At 45.5% G+C, this 24,292-nt stretch overlaps 1 protein-coding gene across 3 annotated transcripts; it reads left to right on the top strand.

The window, feature by feature from the left end:
* Nucleotides 1-24,020, top strand: nme4 (NME/NM23 nucleoside diphosphate kinase 4). 3 transcript variants are annotated; one of them, XM_072442507.1, is made up of 9 exons: nucleotides 22-188; nucleotides 602-732; nucleotides 2,697-2,798; nucleotides 3,066-3,178; nucleotides 7,178-7,196; nucleotides 17,615-17,725; nucleotides 19,696-19,797; nucleotides 20,065-20,177; nucleotides 23,671-24,020. In XM_072442507.1, the coding sequence occupies exons 1-9, from the start codon at nucleotides 32-34 to the stop codon at nucleotides 23,789-23,791; spliced, it is 969 nt and encodes a 322-aa protein (XP_072298608.1). In that variant the 5' UTR covers nucleotides 22-31; the 3' UTR covers nucleotides 23,792-24,020. The 3 variants fall into 3 exon arrangements, with proteins under 3 accessions (XP_072298606.1, XP_072298608.1, XP_072298605.1); XM_072442505.1 differs by lacking the exons at nucleotides 7,178-7,196; nucleotides 17,615-17,725; nucleotides 19,696-19,797; nucleotides 20,065-20,177; nucleotides 23,671-24,020 and adding an exon at nucleotides 3,904-4,153 and having other exon boundaries at nucleotides 1-188; XM_072442504.1 differs by lacking the exons at nucleotides 22-188; nucleotides 602-732; nucleotides 2,697-2,798; nucleotides 3,066-3,178; nucleotides 7,178-7,196 and adding an exon at nucleotides 17,015-17,181 and having other exon boundaries at nucleotides 17,595-17,725.
* The last annotated feature ends 272 nt before the right edge of the window (nucleotides 24,021-24,292 follow it).

The following is a 24,292-nucleotide window of genomic DNA, read 5'->3' on the forward strand; positions in this document are numbered from 1 at the left end:
CACACACACACACACACACACGCGTCCAAACATGAGCTTCCTTCAGCGGTGCGTGTTCTCCAGGATCCTTCAGCAGGTGTCAGGGGCCCGGGGCCAGCGCGTGGCAACGGGACCGGTCCCGGTGTCCACTCAGTTAGCGGCGTGGAGAGGACACGCGACGGCCGGAGCGGGAAGCGGGGAGAAATCAAGTAAGACTGAAGTCAAACCCTCCTCATCATCACTGAGACTTACAGAGGGACTAAAACTGGACTAGACCATGACACGCAGCACTGGATACTGGTTACTGTTTAGGTCCAGTTCAGTTTGACGACATTACACACCATTTTATAGTCTTTATAAATGATTTCCCAAAGACTTATGTTGAGTTCCTTGTGCCATCATTAGATTGGGTCAGCAGCTCTTCTGCCTGTGCACCTGGGGTCACGCTGTAAACTTGGACAGTGAGGACAGGCACGTCGCGTTGGTCACATGACACGTTTATTGATTGCTCGTGGTCATTCATTAAGTCCATTTAGCTGGGCTTTTTTGTGTCTGGTTACACTAAAATAGTAGTTTGATCATGTTCTTTTGGCATTGTCTGTCCCGTGTCCACTGTGTGCAGGTGTCCCGTGCGTCCACGAGAGGACGTTCATTGCGGTCAAGCCAGATGGAGTCCAGCGGCGCCTCATTGGACAAATTATCCATCGTTTTGAGAGAAGAGGATTCAAGCTCGTTGCACTCAAACTGCTTCAGGTGCAAATACAACTTCATTCACAAATGAGTTGAGCCAGTGTGAGAAGTGCGCGCGCAGAAGCTTTTCTGAGTAACGGAAACATCTACCGCACACAGGGCCGTGACCAAGGGGTGTCCTGGGGGGGCCTTGACCACGCATGAACTGGGACTGACCACCCCAGTGCTTAGGCCAAGTCTGACCGCCTGGTAAATGTAAATGAGCATTTTGATGCATATTGCTCAGCGCGCTCTCACTTGTGCGCCCTAGTGGCCAAAACAACAAAATAATGTCATCATAAATTGTTAATAAGGTTTATATTTACTATATTTTTTAGAATTTAACTTTTCCTGCCGGAAACATATGCTACGATGATCAGTGCTGTGTCACATGAAATCTATATGATGATATTGTGAGTACTTTTATTATAACCTAACCATCTCAGGCAAGGGTGTCTCATTTTGGGCCCCGGGCCGAATTTAGTGGTTCAGGCAGGATCGCAGGCAAAACATAACGTGAAAAAATAAATTAATAAAAAATATAACAAATATAAGAAATAAATAACAGATTCAATTTTCATGCATCAGCAGCAAGAACAAGAATATGGACTTGTGATATTATTTCTGATATGAAGTGCACAAACTCAATATGAGCTCACTATTTTTATAGTTTAAGCTTAGTGAAGCTTTAGTGACAAATTATTCATGTGGTGAATCAAATGAGTGCTCACAGCAGCTTTACTCTGTCATGTTCATACTTTATTACACTCTGACCTGTATTTTCCTTACAGAGCTGTCATCACAGAAGTGTGTTTTCTTGTTGTTAGCACCACATTAGCGCCACTTTTAGCACAGCTCCAACTTCCACAAAACCGCTTCCTTTCTTTATTCTACGTGTTTCCTAAAACCACAGGTCTTTGTCATCACTCGGACCTCCACTCAAGTCTGCAAAGTGCGCAACGCAATTGGGAGCCTATCCCAGTGGGCCTTAGGCGGGAGTTTTTTTGAAAGTTTTAAAAGAAGCTAATGCAGTTTCGGGGCTCGCTGTCTATTGACTGAATAATCGCACTGTGCGTGTAACAACTTTTCTGAAAACTAAAATGTGAACAAAATCCTCAGATAAGTGGTTGATAGATGGTCGACAGCTCTGTTCCAGAGAAGAGGCAGAACACACAGCAGCAGCAGCAGCAGCAGCAGCAGCAGCAGCAGCAGCAGCGATATGTCCTGCAGCCATCCCCTCTGCGAGAGGAGGAGGCAGAGGCGTTTTCAGTGCAGCAGTTCGGTTGTGTGTCTGAGATACCGTAGTGAGGTACCAGACGCTCCTGTTTGTGTGCTCTCTGACCATTCATGGCTCTGACTGAGGCAGAGCTGGATTTAAATACTCTGAACTCAGCTAGTAACTCAAGATGTGTCAGTTAACTGGACAGCTAGCACTTACACTGCTACTGTCACAAAACCGCTTCTTTCTCTGCTCAGACCTCTGCTCAAGTCTGTAAAGTGTGCGCGTGTCGACACTTCTCAGCTCTCGGTAGCGCGGGGGAGAGGCGCCGGCTGCAAAGGATTGTGGGACTTGTAGTTCTAGCAAAAAAAATGCTATACAAAAATAAAAAATATAAATTGGAAATGTACGGCGGGCCGGATTAAAATATATGGGGGGCCGGACGCGGCCCGCGAGCCGCATGTTTGACGTCCCTGATCTACGGTGTTCTGTGGTCCATGTTTGATGACCACAGCATAGATTCATGTAGATTTGCATGAAAATGTTTGTCTAATGACCTGGAGATTGCCCCAGACCGCTGCGGTGTCAAGAAAAAATAGACTTATTGCGCTTTCTTGTGTATTGCCAGCGTAACTTGCTGGGACATCCCAAAAGTGGAAATGTGGTTTGTTATTGAAAATCTAAGCCCCTCAAACCCCCCTTCTCTGGGCACTGCTTTTTCAAAATCCTGGTTTTGCCACTTATGCAATTCAGTTACTTTGTTTCCAAGGTTTCCAAGGGCCTCCTGTCTCAGCACTACTGCCAGCTGACCAAGAAGCCCTTTTACCCAGAGCTGGTGGGCTACATGACCTCAGGACCCGTGGTGGCAATGGTGAGTCTCTGATGAATCCTGACTCTTTACATGACATTGTAATTTGACGTATACACATCTTTTGTTGCTATTTGTTACCACAATATTTTACTGCTCAATACATGGCAACTGTCCTCTTACCTCCAGAATGACCGAAACAGAATCTGATGTCGACCATATTCACTATGTATATAAATATATCACACACAACAAATCAGACAATATATATATAGTATCTATATTGCATGTAATATTAAGTTGATGTATGTGACATATGTTTGTGCTCAGGTGTGGGAAGGTCCTGACATTATAAAGACGTCCAGAATGATGGTGGGGCCCACGAACCCCGCAGAGGCCCAAAGTGGCACCATCCGAGCAGATTTCAGTTTTCATGTCAGCCGGTTAGTTAAAACCCCTTAAAATTCTGCTTTAAAAAAATCTATTTTGTCAACCGTCTGATAAAGGGAACCTGTTTTTATCAACTGATCTGGGAAGAATCTATCATCAGTTTGTACACCAAACAAACAAAAACATTCTCTCAGAAACCAAAATGTGTTGATACTGGCTTCAGCTTCAAAATGGGAATTGACAAAATAATGCGGACTTGAGACGCCAAAAAAAGAGTGCCAAGCAACTCATTTGTTTTTACTCCAAAGGGTTTAGAAGCTACTTCTGTTTTAATTGGGGGGGATTTAATTCGGAATGGTAATATAATTATATTTATCGACATATTACGGTAAATTAACTTTTAAGAGCTTTTAAACATGGTATAATTCCACAGTTGTTTGGGTGAAATGTACGACTTCTCTTATGCAAATGAAACAGCAACATTCTCAAAGGGACCTTTAGCATAGAGCACATATCGCTGGCATCTCGTTGCTGCTAATTTATTCATTTAAAAAAAAAAAAAAAGTACTTCCTGCCTTTACCAGTAGAGGGCAGCACACATCAATCTAATAGTTCAAAGCATGAAAGACAAATAACAGCACCGAGAAAATTGAAATTTCAAACGTGTATATTATTTGAAGTGACAGAACATAATATGCCTTTGCAATGGTTTGGACTGTAAAAAGTCACAATGAAACGTATTATGTCATGGTAATAAAAAAGGTTTGTATGTTGATAGGAACGTGGTCCATGCGAGTGACTCAGCAGAAGGAGCACAGAGAGAGATCAAACTGTGGTTTGACAAACAAGATCTTCTGGACTGGGACAGCATAGACCAGAGCGTCACCAGTGAACTGTGAAGGACCCGGAGCCTAATGCAGAGGAACTGTGATTCTACCTCTTATCCCGCTGCTTTACAAGGATTCTTAAATGATCATTTGTTAATTGTGAAAATATTTTATATGAGCCAAAGGATTTTAAAAAAACGTGTTTATTAAATGGATTTGATACTTGTGTGTAGCACTCTACCAATTTGGAATATGGGTTAGCATTATGGCAATGGATCCGATATGACAAATGCAGAAGAACTGTTAGCTTATGGAGCTTGGGGAGCTTGAATGACGCAACACAAGTCAAAATGTAAAATAAAATCGCATTGTGCCGCCCGTTATGCCGCCCGTTTTGCCGGCTATCGGGCGTGTTGTTGTTTGCCGTCTGTCCAGTCCTCCGTCGCACTTGTCCAGCTACAACTGCAGGTGCGTGGCATACGTACGCAATCTAACAGTCATCCAGCTGTACATTTAGTAGTGACCATGTAGGGTCTCAAACTACATGTATTCAGTTTATGATTAAGGGAGATTTCTTAGCATAAACGAGACAAGACGGGGCACCAGGGTAAAACCCAAAGAGCTAAGATACGGTCCTTAATCGCGCTCGTTAAAAAGGTCTGAAGGGTGTTTCACGATTCAGGGACTTACACATAGTCTATTCGAACAAACAATAGTCAATAACTCTTTTGTGTAGTTTATTTATCCAAAGGGCAATCAAAAACACCGGAGCAGAAATGTGCACAGGTAAATCACAGGTGATGTTATATCAGATTTGACAGCAAATTTCATGCAGATAATGTTAAACCAGGGTTTTGCCTTTGATAATCAAACGTGTCTATGCTAATCTATATCAAAAGGGGGGAAAGTGAGAAGCTAAAAGGGAGGAGGAACAGCTGAGCTCTACCCAAAACACGCCACAAAAGAACGGCACACTGAACTCGGCTTACGGTTTGTAGAGACTCGGTCCGGCTGGTCCTTGTCCGCGGACGAGGTCCGTAGCGAGGCGTCGCGTGTAGCGGTGTGGCGGCGAAGGTTCGTGAAGCGGGCGGCGGCCGTGGAGCGGTGTGCTGGCCGTGGAGCGGTGTGCTGGGCGTGGAGCGGTGTGCTGGCCGTGGAGCAAGGAAGGCAGCGGCGGCTGTGAGGTCCTTGGCGCCGGTGGCAACGGAGGCGATATCCGAGAGTTCCTTAGCGGTAGAACGCTTTAGGGGCGTGTTAGCTCCTCACGCGGCCTTTACTCAGATGAGAGCGTAGCGCTGATCCACGTAAACGGCGTAGATTACTTCAAAAAGAAAAGAAACGAAGTAGCAAAGAAAGTCTCTGTCCGGTTTAGCGCTTAAGCTTAGTTCCAGGTGGTTCCAGGTGGTTTCAGAGTCCAGGGCTGGCATGGCCTTGTCGACCACGTGACGGACGGATTTTTGTTGAGACAAAGGAAAAAGTGAAAGGCTCGTCCGTGGAGACGGCTTCCAAGAGAAAAGACAAAGGGGATGAGAAGAGAAGAGCAAGGGCAAGAGGAAGAGTTTCTAGCTTGGAGCGTCCTTTTGATACCTGGCCCGCAGGGCATGCTGGGAGCGAAAGGGGCGGGCGCTACTGCGCAGACTTCCCGTTTAACATTTCCTGGTCGAGAAAATAAAGCTAGAGTAACGTAAATAATGGCAAAACATTTAAACCCTGTTTTAACATTTACACGTTAAACACTTTTGGGCAGTTTGTACACATTATTTCTTGAGGTAGATACATTTTACATCTTCTTTCACCTGTGATGGGCACTCGAGTTAAAGCATTGGGAATATAAAACCTTAAACAGTGGAAAAATACGTAACACAAGGTGAAACATGCGGTGTACGGAGTTGATTCGGACAAACATTCATGGCATAATCACATAAAACATAGTTTTCATCGGGGCGTCCTCCTGTAAGACTGTGGGGAGAAGATCTGTTATCACACAAGTCACAGCGGCTCCCTGCGGTGAGGGACAGAGGGAGAACGAAAAACCCCCAATGTTCAAAGAGAGATTTTCTGTTATCTGGCCGTGGAATGTCCATCTCCATTCCCCTACAACCATGTTCTGAGCCCTGGACTAGTGTGCACTGTCGCCGCATTGCCTCTCCTTGCTTTGCCTGACCGTTCTTTTACACTGTTCGGGTCCAATCATCTGAGTTCTGGATTTTGTGAATGACGTCCAACAATGAACTGCGCTTAACTTATTCCAACTGTAATGTCCATCCAGAAACTAATTTATTGACAATGTATAAATAAACATGTATTTTTGCTCACTTCAAGTCTGTTGTTGCGTTTTATAAACATTAGATGTTTAGTCTGGTTTAGCCACTATGGACAAGAAGGGCTAAGCTAAAAGAGCCTCGGAATTCCACATTTGGCGTTGTTGGCAGGATGTTGATATAACCAGAGGCTTAAAGGCGGTATGGACGATTTTTTGGTGATATGAGAACGCACTCCCCGTGTGGACAGATACAACACACACGTGCGTTTGTTTATTAGCGCAACGGAGCGCATCACATCTCTCGTCTCCTGTAGATTTCTGTCCACTTCTGCGTCAGCTCGAACTGTCTTTCTCCGTCTTCATTTTGCCCCGTACACTGAGGGAACTATATTATGATAGATCCATGCGCTTAGACACGCGGAAACGTGGGGACGAACCGCACGCTGCTGCAGGTGAGCGATAGGTGCATTTAATGATTGATACGTGGCAGGACAAATGATTTATCCACGCCACGAGGAAATATGATAAAAAATTTGCTGAAAAAAATCGTCCATACCACCTTTAAGTGTAACGTGGATTTAGCCTGTGCTACAGCTTTTACGAAATTGTATTCTACTGAAATATATATGTGACTTAGTGGGCAGTAGTGGGTAAGCTGAGTTGTAGGAGCTGCTCTGTAGAATTAACATCAGTTTTATTTAGGCGCGCAGACACTTTGTTGATCTGAAGTTCTATCGGTTGACACTCACTCGCGCACCGCGTGCCTGCGCTGGAGTTCCGGAGAATAAACGCTGTAGAATAACATCAGTTTTATTTAGGCGTAGACCCTTTGTTCAAAATTGGGACTTGTGAACCATGGGACCAGTGGGCTTGGAGAAATCTGGAAGAGTCGGTGATTTAGGCATAAAATATGGATCTGAGTTGATTAATCGCAGCTTTTCTAAATATCGACCTCTGTGTAGGAGTTTGTGGAATCTGAAAGCACTGGGGGCTCCATAATTTACGTTTGAGATCACTCTCCGCGCTCTATCAGTGCAAAGGAATGCAACTCTGGACGGACAAGGGGGGGGCAACGTATGACAAGGGGGCGGCAACGTATGTCAAGGGGGCGGCAACGTATGTCAAGGGGGCGGCAACGTATGCCATCACGTGGTTTTGTGACGTCGGTGGATGAGCTCTATAGCAACAGTATCCGGGGTGGCCTCACTTACTATATGCGTTCATGCAACTATTGCATTCAATGGGATAGACTGCGTACAGTGCTTGTTTAGGGCCAAGTTATGTGTTCGCTGTGAGTGAACTGTTAACTTGGGGCTGCTGGTCGCCTTAAAGGCCCCTCATTCAGCCCACTGTCCGCCCACGGGCGGACAGTGAGTGTGTTAATGTTTTTAAATTAAATTGATAATGGTTGGTAAGTGGATGTGATGGGACAGCAGATCCCGTAGTCAAAGGCATCCATAACGTCAAGCAGCCACCATTATAGTTATGGGACACAAACGTGGAGCCTTTGTATGCGAGTTCTAGTCGGCACTCAATAAGCCCAACTGTAGCCGTCAAGGCACCTCTTCTAGTGTGTGTGTGTGTGTGTGTGTGTGTGTGTTGTATGATGTATAGGCCTATCCACCATCAGGAAATTTGAATATTAGCTACCCAAAACTTAATGGAATTGTGGAAATGATAAATAAACACAAAGACATAGTCGTTTAAATGTATTGCCAGTGAGCACTCTATCATAATACACAATTTTATTCACAATTTTGGTATGTAATGAAACTTGGTACAGTTTTAGCTAATGGATGAAGGCAGTATTATAATGCTGAAATCATTAAGACACATCAACTCTTCTTGGGTTTTTCATCCATTGGACACAGGCCTCAGAGTCAGGATCATAGAAGATCAGAGTCAGCTCTCAGAAAGGGCCTAGAAAATGACTTTCGTCCCAGGGTCCTGGGAAATACTTTTTGTTATAGTTTCTATGAAGTAAAATAGTTAAACTTCTTCCACCAAAAGTTCCTCAAGCGGGAACTTTGCAGTTAGTGAGTAAATCGTCGGTTGAAGTTAGGAAATGTACGAAAATATGCAAATATTAGCCTCTCATAGCATTTTTCACTCAATTTATCTCAGTCAAAGGGTCACACTCCTCATTCTTGGCACATAGACAGACAATGCAATGAATATTTGATATGTGAAATATCAGGTCAATGGGCGTGGTCGTCTTGAATTAGTCATATGTTAAAAAAGCCATAATTTCAAAGTGATCTCATATTGAAACAAGCTCACCATTAGGGTTGTGTTCAAAATATCGATACGGCGATATGTCGTCACGGACTCCATATCAATACTGAATCACAGTATTATTATTATTATTTATTTTGTTTTTTTTAGTTTTGTGGCCCGTAGGTTTTAAACGAGGTGGAATAGTACTTTTATTATGCTGTTTGTGCTGTGCTCCTCTCGGTCGAGGTGAGAAGGAGCTGTGGACCTGATCAGAAGCTGATCTGTGCAGAAGATGCTGCTGCAGCAGGTTCAGACCATGATAATTGTTTGGCAAGAAACATGCAATACTTTACTAGAATGTGTTCCTTATATTTCTATTTGGATCAGTTGGTTGGATGTATAAAGTTATTAGAGCAGAATGGATTTATAAATAAGTGCTTTGTGGATAAACAACCCTAACCCACACTTTCAACTGGGACTGTTTTAGATGATTTAGACTCTGCATCAGAAAATGACTTAGGATCTTCAGGAACAGACAATGTCACTTTAAGCCCAGAGCATGTGACTTCAGGACTAGACAAGGAGAGACGTCCTCCACACACTGTCCTCTGCTGTTAAACAAAAGCCAGGTGTTCAGTGGGCGTGGCCTCCTACTTCTGAAGGGTTTAATGTCACCAATATGTGCCTCAAGAACTTTTTAACCTCCTCGTCTGGATGGTGGGTGCATCAGAAGATCCTACTTTGGGCGAATTACAAGAAGTATCAGGCCAGATTGAACTCAAGCTTCTGTCCATCTGCAGAGATATAGACTATCTTGCTTCTGATGCCTATAAACAAACACCAAAATCACTGGCCCTTGGACTAACAGTTGGACTTCTCACAGGTTCATCTCATGTACTGAAGATACTGAATAATCTTGGTCACATTGCATCATTTGACAGTATCATGAACTTTGAAAGTGTCTGGCCCAACTGCAGGTCCAACAGGAACATGTCATTCCTAAGGGCTTCAGTCCTGAAGTTCCCACTGTCTTCATCTCCATAACATCGATTTTGCCGAGGAAACCATCTCCTTGATCACAATTTGTCCAGATACAGTTTTTGTTTGATAGTATGATGGTTATCCATAATTAAACTATTTTCTGCTAGTAGCCTATTGTGGAGCTCGTGATAATAACTGTTTGATTATTGAATTTGTGTACATTGGGATATTTTTTATTATTAAAGAATTTTGAACTTATCAAAGAATTTGGAACTTATTTTAACATTTTGTTATTAGTATCAGTTAAGGGGCCTAATGAAGTCGATACAATATGTATCCCGATACAGATATAATATGTATCCCGATACAGATACAATATGTATCCCGGTACAGATACAATATGTATCCCGATACAGATACAATATGTATCCCGATACAGATACGATACGTATCCCGATACAGATACAATATGTATCCCGATACAGATACAATATGTATCCCGGTACAGATACAATATGTATCCCGATACAGATACAATATGTATCCCGATACAGATACGATATGTATCCCGATACAGATACGATACGTATCCCGATACAGATACAATATGTATCCCGATACTTGTATATTCTGATACAATTCCCTCATTACGATATGTATCTTGATACATTTTTGAAAAAAGGGTCTTGAAAATGTACCAAATGGGTAATGGTTTTATTCTGGATACAAAAATGTATGAAATTTCATGTTTATCCACAAAGCACTTATTTATAAATCCATTCTGCTCTAATAACTTTATACATCCAACCAACTGATCCAAATAGAAATATAAGGAACACATTCTAGTAAAGTATTGCATGTTTCTTGCCAAACAATTATCATGGTCTGAACCTGCTGCAGCAGCATCTTCTGCACAGATCAGCTTCTGATCAGGTCCACAGCTCCTTCTCACCTCGACCGAGAGGAGCACAGCACAAACAGCATAATAAAAGTACTATTCCACCTCGTTTAAAACCTACGGGCCACAAAACTAAAAAGAAAAATAATAATTTAATTTTTCTTTTTTTTTCTTCTTTTTTTTTTTAATAAAAAAATATCGATACTGTGACTCAGTATTGATATGGAGTCCGTGACGACATATCGCCGTATCGATATTTTGAACACAACCCTAATGGTGAGCTTGTTTCAATATGAGATCATTTTGAAATTATGGCTTTTTTAACATATGAATAATTAAAGACGACCACGCCCATCGACCTGATATTTCACATATCAAATATTCATTGCATTGTCTGTCTATGTGCCAAGAATGAGGAGTGTGACCCTTTGACTTTCTGAGATAAATTGAGTGAAAAATGCTATGAGAGGCTAATATTTGCATATTTTCGTACATTTCCTAACTTCAACCGACGATTTACTCACTAACTGCAAAGTTCCCGCTTGAGGAACTTTTGGTGGAAGAAGTTTAGCTATTACTTCATAGAAACCATAACAAAAAGTATTTCCCAGGACCCTGGGACGGAACGACAAGATACAGAAGCTAGCCGATGGCCTATTAGTGAATATCCTTATTTGCTCCAAGAGCTGCGTCTTGAGGATTTTTAATTTTAATTTATCGTTGCGGGGTTAGTTTGGGGCCATTTTCCGGGTAGTGCGTAGCAAGTCACTAGAGCGTAATCTGATTGGTTGCTGCGTCGCTTCTGCCGCACAAAAGTTCAGCTTTTCCAATCTTTCTGTGATCACAGCGCTGGCCGCGGCGACGCTCCCGCCGCGCCTGGTTTTAGAGATGGTTTATTTCCCCCCATGTCAAAGCGGATGGTGGATCATTTTTAATGTACATAGCGAGACCCCTGACACTGTTGTGACATGGGTAAAATAGTTCATAATATGCTTCCTTTTTTTAGAGCTAATAAAACAATATCCTGATTCGGTCTAGAGCATTTGACCCTTGCCTCTGAGCTGCATGTTGGGCGTACGTGTCTGAGTGTTTACTGTGGACTGACGACGTGACCCGTCTATTCCAAAACGTCACGATGCAGTGGCAGTTTCACAATTTTTGGCAGGACACACAGTTTTCAAACACAAATGAACCTGACCCTGTACAGTTCGTCTGCACAAAAAAGATGGTGTTAAAGAACGTGAAAGGCTTGTTATAAATGTGTGTATCATGTGTCTTGTTGTAGCGTTCCTCCCCTGATGTCAAAACAGAGATGTTCGAGTTACTTTACCAAATACTTCACCAGAACTGGAGATATTTCTTTAAAACATCAGTCTTAACAACTGTCCAAAAAGGAGCCTCCGAGGACGTGATGGAGAACGAGGCCCAGTTCACCGCTGCCATGCAGGTCTGTGTCCACTGTGTCAAATCTCTTTTATTTCTGCATTTCTAACTTTTTCTTCATGTTTTGCCAGGCGTTCGGGCAGTCTTTCCTGCAATTTTAAGCTTGAGCGGGTGAGGATTGTGAGACCTTTATTAACATACATTTATGTGCTCATGTGTATGCTGAATGGTGTCTCTTGTTTTAGGACCTTCCCTCTTTCACTCAAAGTGTGCAGCGGCTGGTGAACGACCTGCGCTACTACAGACTCTGCAACAGTAGCTTGCCCACAGGCACCATAAAGCTATAGCACACACGAGCCACTCCACGTCATAGTATTTTTAAAGACTGCTTATGCTGACCACTTTGCCCAACGCTCCAAACTCCGCTTTACTTGACCTACTCAGAGTAGGAGAGGACTGAACACAGAGTTTGGAGGTGTAGGATGCTGCTGATACGTCTGAGTTCTACTGTAGAAGGAGGTGTTATTGTGAACCATGTGTTGCCAATGAGAATTTGGCAGAAGCATAAACCTGGTCTGCCACGGACCTGGAGCCTCTGAGCCAGGCCTTCTTTCCCACGCCTCTGCACCACGAGGAGGGACTGAGCACTTTCAACTCTTTGAGTTTCAAATGTCTGCTTTTATTCATTTTGCCTTCAAATGTCTCATCTCCAAAGGAGACCACTGTCAACTTAAGATCTTTCATATCATTCCATGAAAATGAAAAGAAACTGCTTGATTAATAAATTGCTTTTTATAAAAAATACTGATAGTAACGTTGTATTGTGTATTTTCTGGATTCACATCTTATATCATATGGTGCTGGATTAGTTTACATTGTACGTTTAATTTCACAATAATGAAGGCCTTTTCAATCAGGCTGAGTGATTAGTGTTAAAATGATAACATTTAACATGCCTTTAAAGCAGAGATCCTCCTCCTTTTTCGGGCGCGCCTCCCTTGGGGGTAATATAGTATCCACGCCCTCCACAGCCTCTGGGACAGAAAAGGCGCTTCACTGCTCGTCACTGTGGGTCACTTTTACCACTGTGGGTCCACGACCGTCACACACTGGTTTTTGTTGTTACTTTTAATGGCGGTTGGCAGCCAGTTGAAAAGGTGCATTTACCACTACTGCTGTAGTTCTCTTCAAAGTATGTGTTTTACACTATACCGAGAGAAAAAAGGGAAGAGGGAGAGAGAAAGTGTGCTTTCTGCGCGGTGCTGACTCGAGGCTGCATCTTCTTTTTCTTTGGTGTTTTATGGTGGTTGGTATCCAAGTGTTACATTACCGCCACATACTGTAGTTGTAGTTGTACGTCTTCAAAGTATGTATTTTAAGATAAGATAAGATAATCCTTTAATGTGCACACATGGGGACAGATAACTTATAGAAAGTTTCAAAAGAACACTCTTAATAGAAGAACTCTTATAAACAAAACTCCTCTCATAGCTTAAAAGGGAATGGAGGGGGGAATAGATAAATAAAATAAAAAGATAAAAATAAAATAATAATAAAATAAAGTAAAAATAGCTAGCATAAGACTAAATCATACTAATACTAATGGTAAGTAAGTAAACAAAATAAAAAAATCTTATTTACATCAGTTGTGTGCACATGAATATGACATTAATTGCTTATGAGTATGACAGTAATTGCACATGAATATGACGGTATTGCACATGGTTAGTCAGTATTGCACATGTTCAGGACTAACAGTGTTTGTTATAAAGTCTGACAGCAGCAGGAAGGAAAGACCTACGAAACCTCTCCCTCCCACAGCGAGGGTGGATCAGTCTCTCACTGAAGCTGCTCTCCAGAGTGGACAGAGTGTCCTGCAGGGGGCGACACTCATGGTCAAGCATAGATGTGAATCTAGCCAGGACCCTTCTGTCCCCCACCTCCTGCACCGAGTCCAGAGCACAGCCCAGGACGGAGCTGGACTTCTTGATGACTCTGTCCAGCCTCTTCCTCTCCCTCTCTGTGATGCTGCTGCTCCAGCAGGCCACACCGTACAGGAGCTGATGCCACCACAGAGTCATAGAAGGTCTTCAGGAGTGGCCCTGTCACTCCAAAAGACCTGAGTCTCCTCAGGAGGTAGAGCCGACTCTGGCTCTTCCTGTACAGTGCGTCTGTGTTATGAGTCCAGTCCAGTTTGTGGTTCAGATGAACACCCAGGTACTTGTATGAGTCCACTCTCTCAATGTCCCGTCCCTGGATGTTCACTGGTGAGGGGGCAGTGGGGTGGCGTCTGCGGAAATCCACCACCATCTCCTTGGTCCTCCCCGCGTTGATGAGGAGGTGGTTCCGCTGACACCAGTCCATCCACAAAGTCCTGTGCCAGTCCCCTGTACTCCGCATCATCGTCGTCCGTGATGAGTCCGATGATGGCAGAGTCATCAGAGAACTTCTGCAGGACACAGCTGTCCGTGTCGTGTCTGAAGTCTGCAGTGTAAAGGGTGAAGAGAAAGGGCGCGAGGACAGTGCCCTGGGGCGCCCCCACACTGCAGGTCCGAGTGTCAGACACACAGTCCCGTGCTCTCACAAACTGGGGTCGGTCTGTGAGGTAGTCCAGGATCCACTCTGCCAGGTCATACTCCACACCAGCCGTCTCCAGCTTGTCCCTCAGGAGCAGCGGCTGGATGGTGTTGAAGGCGCTGGAAAGATTGAAGAACAGGATCCTCACAGAGCTGCCAGGCTTTTCCAGGTGAGAGAGAGAGCGGTGCAGCAGGGAGATGACGGCGTCCTCCACTCCGATGCCAGGCCGATATGCAAACTGCAGCGGGTCCATGGCTGAGCTCACGGTGGAGCGGAGGTGGTCCAGGACCAGCCGCTCCAGTGTCTTCATCAGATGGGACGTGAGAGCCACCGGCCTGAAGCTGGTGAGGTCTTTGGGGCACGGTGTCTTGGGCACAGGTACCAGACAGGAGGTCTTCCAGACCTGTGGTACCACCCTCAGCTTCAGGCTCATGTTGAAGACATGCTCCATAACTCCACACAGTTCATCTGCGCAGGACTTAAGGAGCCTGGGGCTGATGCCGTCAGATCCTGCTGCCTTTTATGCTATACCATAAAAAAAAAAAAGAGAGAAAGAAACTGAGCTGAGTCAATGTTTTCCAAAGAAGAAGAAAACAATGGGGAGGAAGAAGAAGAGGATCTCATGAACTTTGAACTCGTGGGCTTTGAACTGAAGAATGAAGTCTAAAGGGTAAAGTCTAAAGTCTGGCGGTAATGTAACACTTGGATACCAGCCGCCATAAAACACGTCAGAAGAAGAAAACACCGGGCAGTAGCTAAAAAGAGAATAAAGTCTAGTCTAATAGATAGTCTAATAAAGTCTTAGACGTATAACTACTACTGGTGGTAAATGCATCTTTTCAGTTGGCTGCCAACTGCCATTAAAAGTAACACAACAACAACAACAACCAAAGAAGAAGAAGACAGGAGGGAGAGAGGAGAGACAAGAAGGACTGAGGAGAGACAGGAGGGACAGAGGAAAAACAGGAGGGACAGAGGAGGGACAGAGGAGAGACAGAATTGGGACAGAGGAGGGACAGAGGAGAGAAAGGAGAGACAGAGGAAGACAGGAGGGACAGAGGAAAGACAGGAGGGAGAGAGGAGAGACAAGAAGGACTGAGGAGAGGAGAGACAGGAGGGACAGAGGAGAGACAGGAGGGACAGAGGAAAGACAGGAGGCACAGAGGAGAGACAGGAGGGACAGAGCAAAGACAGGAGGGAGAGAGGAGAGACTGGAAGGACTGAGGATAGAAAGAGGAGAGACAGGAGGGACAGAGAAGGGACAGAGAAGTGACACTAGGGACAGAGGAAGGACAGGAGGGACAGAGGAGAGACAGGAGGGACAGAGGAAAGACAAAAGGGACAGAGGAGGGACAGAGGAAAGACAGGAGGGACAGAGGAGAGAAAGAGGAGGGACATTGGAGGGACAGAGAAGGGACAGAGAAGTGACACTAGGGACAGAGGAAGGACAGGAGGGACAGAGGAGAGACAGGAGGGACAGAGGAAAGACAAAAGGGACAGAGGAGGGACAGAGGAAAGACAGGAGGGACAGAGGAGAGAAAGAGGAGGGACATTGGAGGGACAGAGGAATGACAGAGGAGTGGCAGGAGGAACAGAGGAAAGACAGGAGGGAGAGAGGAGGGACAGGAGGGACAGAGGAAAGACAAAATGGACAGAGGAGAGACAGAGGAAAGACAGGGGGGACTGAGGAGAGAAAGAGGAGGGACATAGGAGGGACAGAGGAATGACAGAGGAGTGACAGAGGAATGACAGAGGAGGGAGAGAGGAGAGACAGGAGGGACAGAGGAGAGACAGGAGGGAGAGAGGAGGGACAGGAGGGACAGAGGAAAGACAAAATGGACAGAGGAGGGACAGAGGAAAGACAGGAGGGACAGAGGAGAGAAAGAGGAGAGACAGGAAGGACAGAGGAGGAAGAGAGGAGAGACAGGAGGGGGACAGAGGAGAGATAGGAGGGACAGAGGAGAGACAGGAGGGACAGAGGAAAGACAGGAGGGAGAGAAGAGGGACAGGAGGGAAAGAGGAAAGACAAAATGGACAGAGGAGGGACAGAGGAAAGACAGGAGGGACTGAGGAGAGAAAGAGGAGGGACATAGGAGGGACAGAGGAATGACAGAGGAGGGAGAGAGGAGAGACAGGAGGGACAGAGGAGGGACAGAGGAGAGACAGGAGGGACAGAGGAGAGACAGAGGAGGGACAGGAGGGACAGAGGGATAGAGGAGAGACAGAGGGATAGAGGAGAGACAGGAGGGACAGAGGAGGGACAGAGGAGAGACAGGAGGGACAGAGGAGGGACAGGAGGGACAGAGGAGAGACAGAGGGATAGAGGAGAGACAGGAGGGACAGAGGAGGGACAGAGGAGAGACAGAGGGATAGAGGAGAGACAGGAGGGACAGAGGAGGGACAGAGGAGAGACAGGAGGGACAGAGGAGAGACAGGAGGAGGGCGCGCGCCACTTTGAGAATCTCTTCTTTATTGTGTTCTAAATTGAGTTTTCTCTACTGAAAAAATTGAAAAAATAGCAGGAGCAAAGCAAACAACTTCTGCTCAGAATGACGTAAACGCTCGGTGAGCCCATCACGGGGGCCCATCACGGGGGCCAGGCGGGGACTCGTGAGTTTTGATTGAGAGGAGTTGACTCTTGTTTGTTGTGAGGGGCCACACACACACACACACACACACACACACACACACACACACACACACACACACACACACACACACACACACACACACACACACACACGCGTCCAAACATGAGCTTCCTTCAGCGGTGCGTGTTCTCCAGGATCCTTCAGCAGGTGTCAGGGGCCCGGGGCCAGCGCGTGGCAACGGGACCGGTCCCGGTGTCCACTCAGTTAGCGGCGTGGAGAGGACACGCGACGGCCGGAGCGGGAAGCGGGGAGAAATCAAGTAAGACTGAAGTCAAACCCTCCTCATCATCACTGAGACTTACAGAGGGACTAAAACTGGACTAGACCATGACACGCAGCACTGGATACTGGTTACTGTTTAGGTCCAGTTCAGTTTGACGACATTACACACCATTTTATAGTCTTTATAAATGATTTCCCAAAGACTTATGTTGAGTTCCTTGTGCCATCATTAGATTGGGTCAGCAGCTCTTCTGCCTGTGCACCTGGGGTCACGCTGTAAACTTGGACAGTGAGGACAGGCACGTCGCGTTGGTCACATGACACGTTTATTGATTGCTCGTGGTCATTCATTAAGTCCATTTAGCTGGGCTTTTTTGTGTCTGGTTACACTAAAATAGTAGTTTGATCATGTTCTTTTGGCATTGTCTGTCCCGTGTCCACTGTGTGCAGGTGTCCCGTGCGTCCACGAGAGGACGTTCATTGCGGTCAAGCCAGATGGAGTCCAGCGGCGCCTCATTGGACAAATTATCCATCGTTTTGAGAGAAGAGGATTCAAGCTCGTTGCACTCAAACTGCTTCAGGTGCAAATACAACTTCATTCACAAATGAGTTGAGCCAGTGTGAGAAGTGCGCGCGCAGAAGCTTTTCTGAGTAACGGAAACATCTACCGCACACAGGGCCGTGACCAAGGGGTGTCCTGGGGGGGCCTTGACCACGCATGAACTGGGACTGACCACCCCAGTGCTTAGGCCAAGTCTGACCGCCTGGTAAATGTAAATGAGCATTTTGATGCATATTGCTCAGCGCGCTCTCACTTGTGCGCCCTAGTGGCCAAAACAACAAAATAATGTCATCATAAATTGTTAATAAGGTTTATATTTACTATATTTTTTAGAATTTAACTTTTCCTGCCGGAAACATATGCTACGATGATCAGTGCTGTGTCACATGAAATCTATATGATGATATTGTGAGTACTTTTATTATAACCTAACCATCTCAGGCAAGGGTGTCTCATTTTGGGCCCCGGGCCGAATTTAGTGGTTCAGGCAGGATCGCAGGCAAAACATAACGTGAAAAAATAAATTAATAAAAAATATAACAAATATAAGAAATAAATAACAGATTCAATTTTCATGCATCAGCAGCAAGAACAAGAATATGGACTTGTGATATTATTTCTGATATGAAGTGCACAAACTCAATATGAGCTCACTATTTTTATAGTTTAAGCTTAGTGAAGCTTTAGTGACAAATTATTCATGTGGTGAATCAAATGAGTGCTCACAGCAGCTTTACTCTGTCATGTTCATACTTTATTACACTCTGACCTGTATTTTCCTTACAGAGCTGTCATCACAGAAGTGTGTTTTCTTGTTGTTAGCACCACATTAGCGCCACTTTTAGCACAGCTCCAACTTCCACAAAACCGCTTCCTTTCTTTATTCTACGTGTTTCCTAAAACCACAGGTCTTTGTCATCACTCGGACCTCCACTCAAGTCTGCAAAGTGCGCAACGCAATTGGGAGCCTATCCCAGTGGGCCTTAGGCGGGAGTTTTTTTGAAAGTTTTAAAAGAAGCTAATGCAGTTTCGGGGCTCGCTGTCTATTGACTGAATAATCGCACTGTGCGTGTAACAACTTTTCTGAAAACTAAAATGTGAACAAAATCCTCAGATAAGTGGTTGATAGATGGTCGACAGCTCTGTTCCAGAGAAGAGGCAGAACACACAGCAGCAGCAGCAGCAGCAGCAGCAGCAGCAGCAGCAGCAGCAGCAGCGATATGTCCTGCAGCCATCCCCTCTGCGAGAGGAGGAGGCAGAGGCGTTTTCAGTGCAGCAGTTCGGTTGTGTGTCTGAGATACCGTAGTGAGGTACCAGACGCTCCTGTTTGTGTGCTCTCTGACCATTCATGGCTCTGACTGAGGCAGAGCTGGATTTAAATACTCTGAACTCAGCTAGTAACTCAAGATGTGTCAGTTAACTGGACAGCTAGCACTTACACTGCTACTGTCACAAAACCGCTTCTTTCTCTGCTCAGACCTCTGCTCAAGTCTGTAAAGTGTGCGCGTGTCGACACTTCTCAGCTCTCGGTAGCGCGGGGGAGAGGCGCCGGCTGCAAAGGATTGTGGGACTTGTAGTTCTAGCAAAAAAAATGCTATACAAAAATAAAAAATATAAATTGGAAATGTACGGCGGGCCGGATTAAAATATATGGGGGGCCGGACGCGGCCCGCGAGCCGCATGTTTGACGTCCCTGATCTACGGTGTTCTGTGGTCCATGTTTGATGACCACAGCATAGATTCATGTAGATTTGCATGAAAATGTTTGTCTAATGACCTGGAGATTGCCCCAGACCGCTGCGGTGTCAAGAAAAAATAGACTTATTGCGCTTTCTTGTGTATTGCCAGCGTAACTTGCTGGGACATCCCAAAAGTGGAAATGTGGTTTGTTATTGAAAATCTAAGCCCCTCAAACCCCCCTTCTCTGGGCACTGCTTTTTCAAAATCCTGGTTTTGCCACTTATGCAATTCAGTTACTTTGTTTCCAAGGTTTCCAAGGGCCTCCTGTCTCAGCACTACTGCCAGCTGACCAAGAAGCCCTTTTACCCAGAGCTGGTGGGCTACATGACCTCAGGACCCGTGGTGGCAATGGTGAGTCTCTGATGAATCCTGACTCTTTACATGACATTGTAATTTGACGTATACACATCTTTTGTTGCTATTTGTTACCACAATATTTTACTGCTCAATACATGGCAACTGTCCTCTTACCTCCAGAATGACCGAAACAGAATCTGATGTCGACCATATTCACTATGTATATAAATATATCACACACAACAAATCAGACAATATATATATAGTATCTATATTGCATGTAATATTAAGTTGATGTATGTGACATATGTTTGTGCTCAGGTGTGGGAAGGTCCTGACATTATAAAGACGTCCAGAATGATGGTGGGGCCCACGAACCCCGCAGAGGCCCAAAGTGGCACCATCCGAGCAGATTTCAGTTTTCATGTCAGCCGGTTAGTTAAAACCCCTTAAAATTCTGCTTTAAAAAAATCTATTTTGTCAACCGTCTGATAAAGGGAACCTGTTTTTATCAACTGATCTGGGAAGAATCTATCATCAGTTTGTACACCAAACAAACAAACAAAACAAAAACAAAAAATATTCACTAAGAAACCGAAATGTATTGATACTGGCTTCAGCTTCAAAATGGGAATTGTCAACGCTCAACAAATAAAATAGATAGACTCGAGAGGCCAAAAAAAGAGTGCCAAGCATCTCATTTGTTTTTACTCCAAAGGGTTTAGAAGCTACTTCTGTTTTAATTGGGGGGGATTTAATTCGGAATGGTAATATAATTGTATTTATCGACATATTACGGTAAATTAACTTTTAAGAGCTTTTAAACATGGTATAATTCCACAGTTGTTTGGGTGAAATGTACGACTTCTCTTATGCAAATGAAACAGCAACATTCTCAAAGAGACCTTTATCATAGAGCACATATCGCTGGCATCTCGTTGCTGCTAAATTATTCATTTTTAAATTTTTCACTTCTGGCCTTTATCAGCAGAGGGCAGCACACATCAGAATCAGAAAGGGTTTGTTGCCATTTGTCGATGAACAAAAATTCACATAGGAACTTGTCCTGGTGGTTCGGTGCAACACAAACAACAAACATTGAACACTTTATACAGAGACGGCATGATATGTACATTCTAGATAAAATATAAAATATAAAGTTTAGTAGTGCAATAGAAGTGAACAGTGCAATGAGTACAAGGTGATTAGGCAGTGATCGTAGTGAGTCCAACGATAGAGGGAAAGAAACTGTTCTTACGACGGGAGGTACTGGTCCAGATGGACCGTAGCCTCCTGCCTGAGGGGAGTGGCCTCCTGCCTGAGGGGGGTGGCCTCCTGCCTGAGGGGAGTGGCTCAAATAGTCCATGTCCAGGGTGAGAAGGGTCGGCTGTGTTCCGACCTGTTCATCCCAGAGCCCTGGAGACGTACAGGTCCTGCAGAGATGGAAGTCTGCAGTTGATCACCTTCCCAGCAGAGCGCACAATGCGCTGTAGTCTCTGTTTGTCCCTGGCTGTGGCTCCAACGTACCACACGGTGATGGAGGAGGTGAGGATGGCCTCAATGATGGCCGTGTAGAACTGCACCATCAGCTCCGCTGTCAGATTGGCTTTCCTCAGCTGCCTCAGGAAGTACATCCTCTGCTGGACCTTCTTGATGAGGGAGCTGATGGTGAGCTCCCACTTGAGGTCCTGGGTGATGGTGGTGCCGAGAAAGCGGAGGGAGTCCAAAGTGGTGATGGGGGAGTCTGAGATGGTGAGGGGGGGCTGGGGGGGCTGTGACTTTCCTGAAGTCCACGATCATCTCCACTGTCTTCGGGGCGTTGTACTCCAGGTTGTTACCACTGCACCAGGACACCAGCCGGTTCACCTCCCTCTTGTAGACAGACTCATCCCCGTCCGAGATGAGCCCGATGAGGGTGGTGTCGTCCGCAAACTTGATTAGTTTAACAAAGTCGTGGCCGGAGGTGCAGCAGTTTGTGTACAGGGAGAAGAGCAGGGGAGAAAGTACACAGCCCTGTGGAGCTTTTGTGCTGATCCTTTTGTCTGAGACATTCTTCCCCAGCTGCACGCACTGCCTCCGATCCATCAGGAAGTCAGTGCTCCACCTGCAGGTGGAGTCAGGCACGTTGAGCTGGGAGAGCTTGTCCTGCAGCAGAGCAGGAGGATGGTGTTGAATGCAGAGCTGACGTCCACAAACAGGATCCTGGCATAGGTTCCTGGGGAGTCCAGATACTGCAGTGTCAAGTGTAGTGCCAGGTTGATGGTGTCGTCCACAGACCTGTTGGCTCTGTAGGCGAACTGCAGGGGGTCCAGCAGGAGGCGGTGAGGGACATGAGGTGGGGGAGGACCAGGCGCTCAAATAACTTCATGACCACAGACGTCAGCGCCACAGGTCTGTAGTCATTAAGTCCAGTGATCCGGGGCTTCTTGGGGACACGGACAATGATGGACGATTTGAAGCATGGCATGACTCCAGGGATGTGTTAAAAATGCCAGTGAAGACAGGAGCCAGCTCGCCTGCGCAGTGTCTCAGGTGGCCGGGGTGACACCGTCTGGTCCAGCAGCCTTTCGCAGGTTGGATTTTCGGAATAGTCTGCTTACATCCTGTTCCTGGACTGTGAGATGGTCGTCCACAGAAGGGGGAGCACGGGGCTTGTAGTTTGTGAGAAGCCAGAGCCCACTCCACACAGAGGCGGGGTTGTTGTTGGAGAACTGCTGCTTCAGCGTATTGTAACGGGCCCTAACTCTCGACCACCTCGCTGCTAAATCCGTACTTTGCCTCTTTGTAGCGTTCTCTGTCACCGGCCCTGTGCGCTGCCTCCTTCTGCTGTCTCAACTGCCTCAGTTTGGGTGTGAACCAGGGTTTGTCATTGTTGAAAGTGACTTTGGTGTGTGATGGTATAATGCTGAATATAAATCGAATGGATGACGTCACAGTGTCCGTGTACTCATCCAAACTGTCTGTGGCAGCTCTGAAAACCTCCCAGTGTGTAATGTCCAAACACGCACGTAGCTCCTCCACTGCCTCGTTGGTCCGCCTCTTGGAAGTCCTCACTGCAGGTTTGGAGAGCTTCAGCCTCTGTCTGTACGTGGGGATCAGGTGAACCATGACTTGATCAGACGAGCCTGCCCGGCCCGGGCCACAGCACGGAAGGTGTTAATGATTGTTGTGTAACAGTGATCCAGTATGTTCTGCTCTCTGGTCGGGACTTTGATAAGCTGTCTGTACTTTGGTAGTTCGTGATTGAGGTTCTCCTTGTTAAAATCGCCCAGGATTATACACAAAGAGTCCGGGAAGGAGTTCTCCACGCTCCTTACCTTCCACGAGCACATGCTTGGCAGGATTTAAACAGTAGCTAGAATGAACGAGGCAAACTCACGTGGGGAGTAGAATGGTTTGCAGTTAATGAAAAGATATTCCAGGTCGGGAGAGCAGTATTTGGAGATCACAGACACGTCTGAAGCCCCGGCGTTGTTAATGTAGAAACAGACCCCCCCACCGCGGCGCTTTCCGGAGAGGTCCCTTTGTCTATCCGCCCGGTGCAGCTGGAAGGCCTCTAGCTCCACGGCGCAATCTGGGATGAATTTGCTCAGCCACGTCTCCGTGAAGCACAAGACAGGGGAAGTCTCGGTTTCGTCTCATCAGCAACGCCAATTCGTCCAGTTTGTTAGGTAAAGAGTTCACGTGTCGCCTCCTCAGGCGCATGAGCGCCCCGGCCCGTCTTCCTCTTCTGCACCGTCTCACGGTTTTAGACAAAATAGTTCAAAGCATGAAAGACAAATAACAGCACCGAGAAAATTGAAATTTCAAACGTGTATATTATTTGAAGTGACAGAACATAATATGCCTTTGCAATGGTTTGGACTGTAAAAAGTCACAATGAAACGTATTATGTCATGGTAATAAAAAAGGTTTGTATGTTGATAGGAACGTGGTCCATGCGAGTGACTCAGCAGAAGGAGCACAGAGAGAGATCAAACTGTGGTTTGACAAACAAGATCTTCTGGACTGGGACAGCATAGACCAGAGCGTCACCAGTGAACTGTGAAGGACCCGGAGCCTAATGCAGAGGAACTGTGATTCTACCTCTTATCCCGCTGCTTTACAAGGATTCTTAAATGATCATTTGTTAATTGTGAAAATATTTTATATGAGCCAAAGGATTTTAAAAAAATGTGTTTATTAAATGGATTTGATACCTGTGCACTTCAGATGACATCACAACATCGTATTTTATTTGTCTATAATATGTAATTAAGAATAAAGATGCTGTGCCTAATTTTTACTGTCTGCCCCGGGCCGTAGTTTGGACACGCTTGTTTTACCGCTTTCTGAACATCCGAAATATTCACCTCGATGAGTTTACACAAGCTCTTCTCACAACTCTCGAACACCAGAGCGAGTTTTGCCCTTTAAGGTAAAGCTAACAACAACTAGCATGCTAACAACGCACTTCCTGCTTTGAGGAGAATAGAATGCTCTCTAATTAGATGCAGAGAGCGGACATCGTCTCATTTTTACCCGAATAGCTACTTTTACAATACATTTG

The sequence above is a fragment of the Eucyclogobius newberryi genome, unplaced genomic scaffold (assembly GCF_026437365.1).
Source record: "Eucyclogobius newberryi isolate DKJ021-1_F unplaced genomic scaffold, fEucNew1.0.hap1 SCAF_13, whole genome shotgun sequence".
Taxonomy (NCBI): domain Eukaryota; kingdom Metazoa; phylum Chordata; class Actinopteri; order Gobiiformes; family Gobiidae; genus Eucyclogobius; species Eucyclogobius newberryi.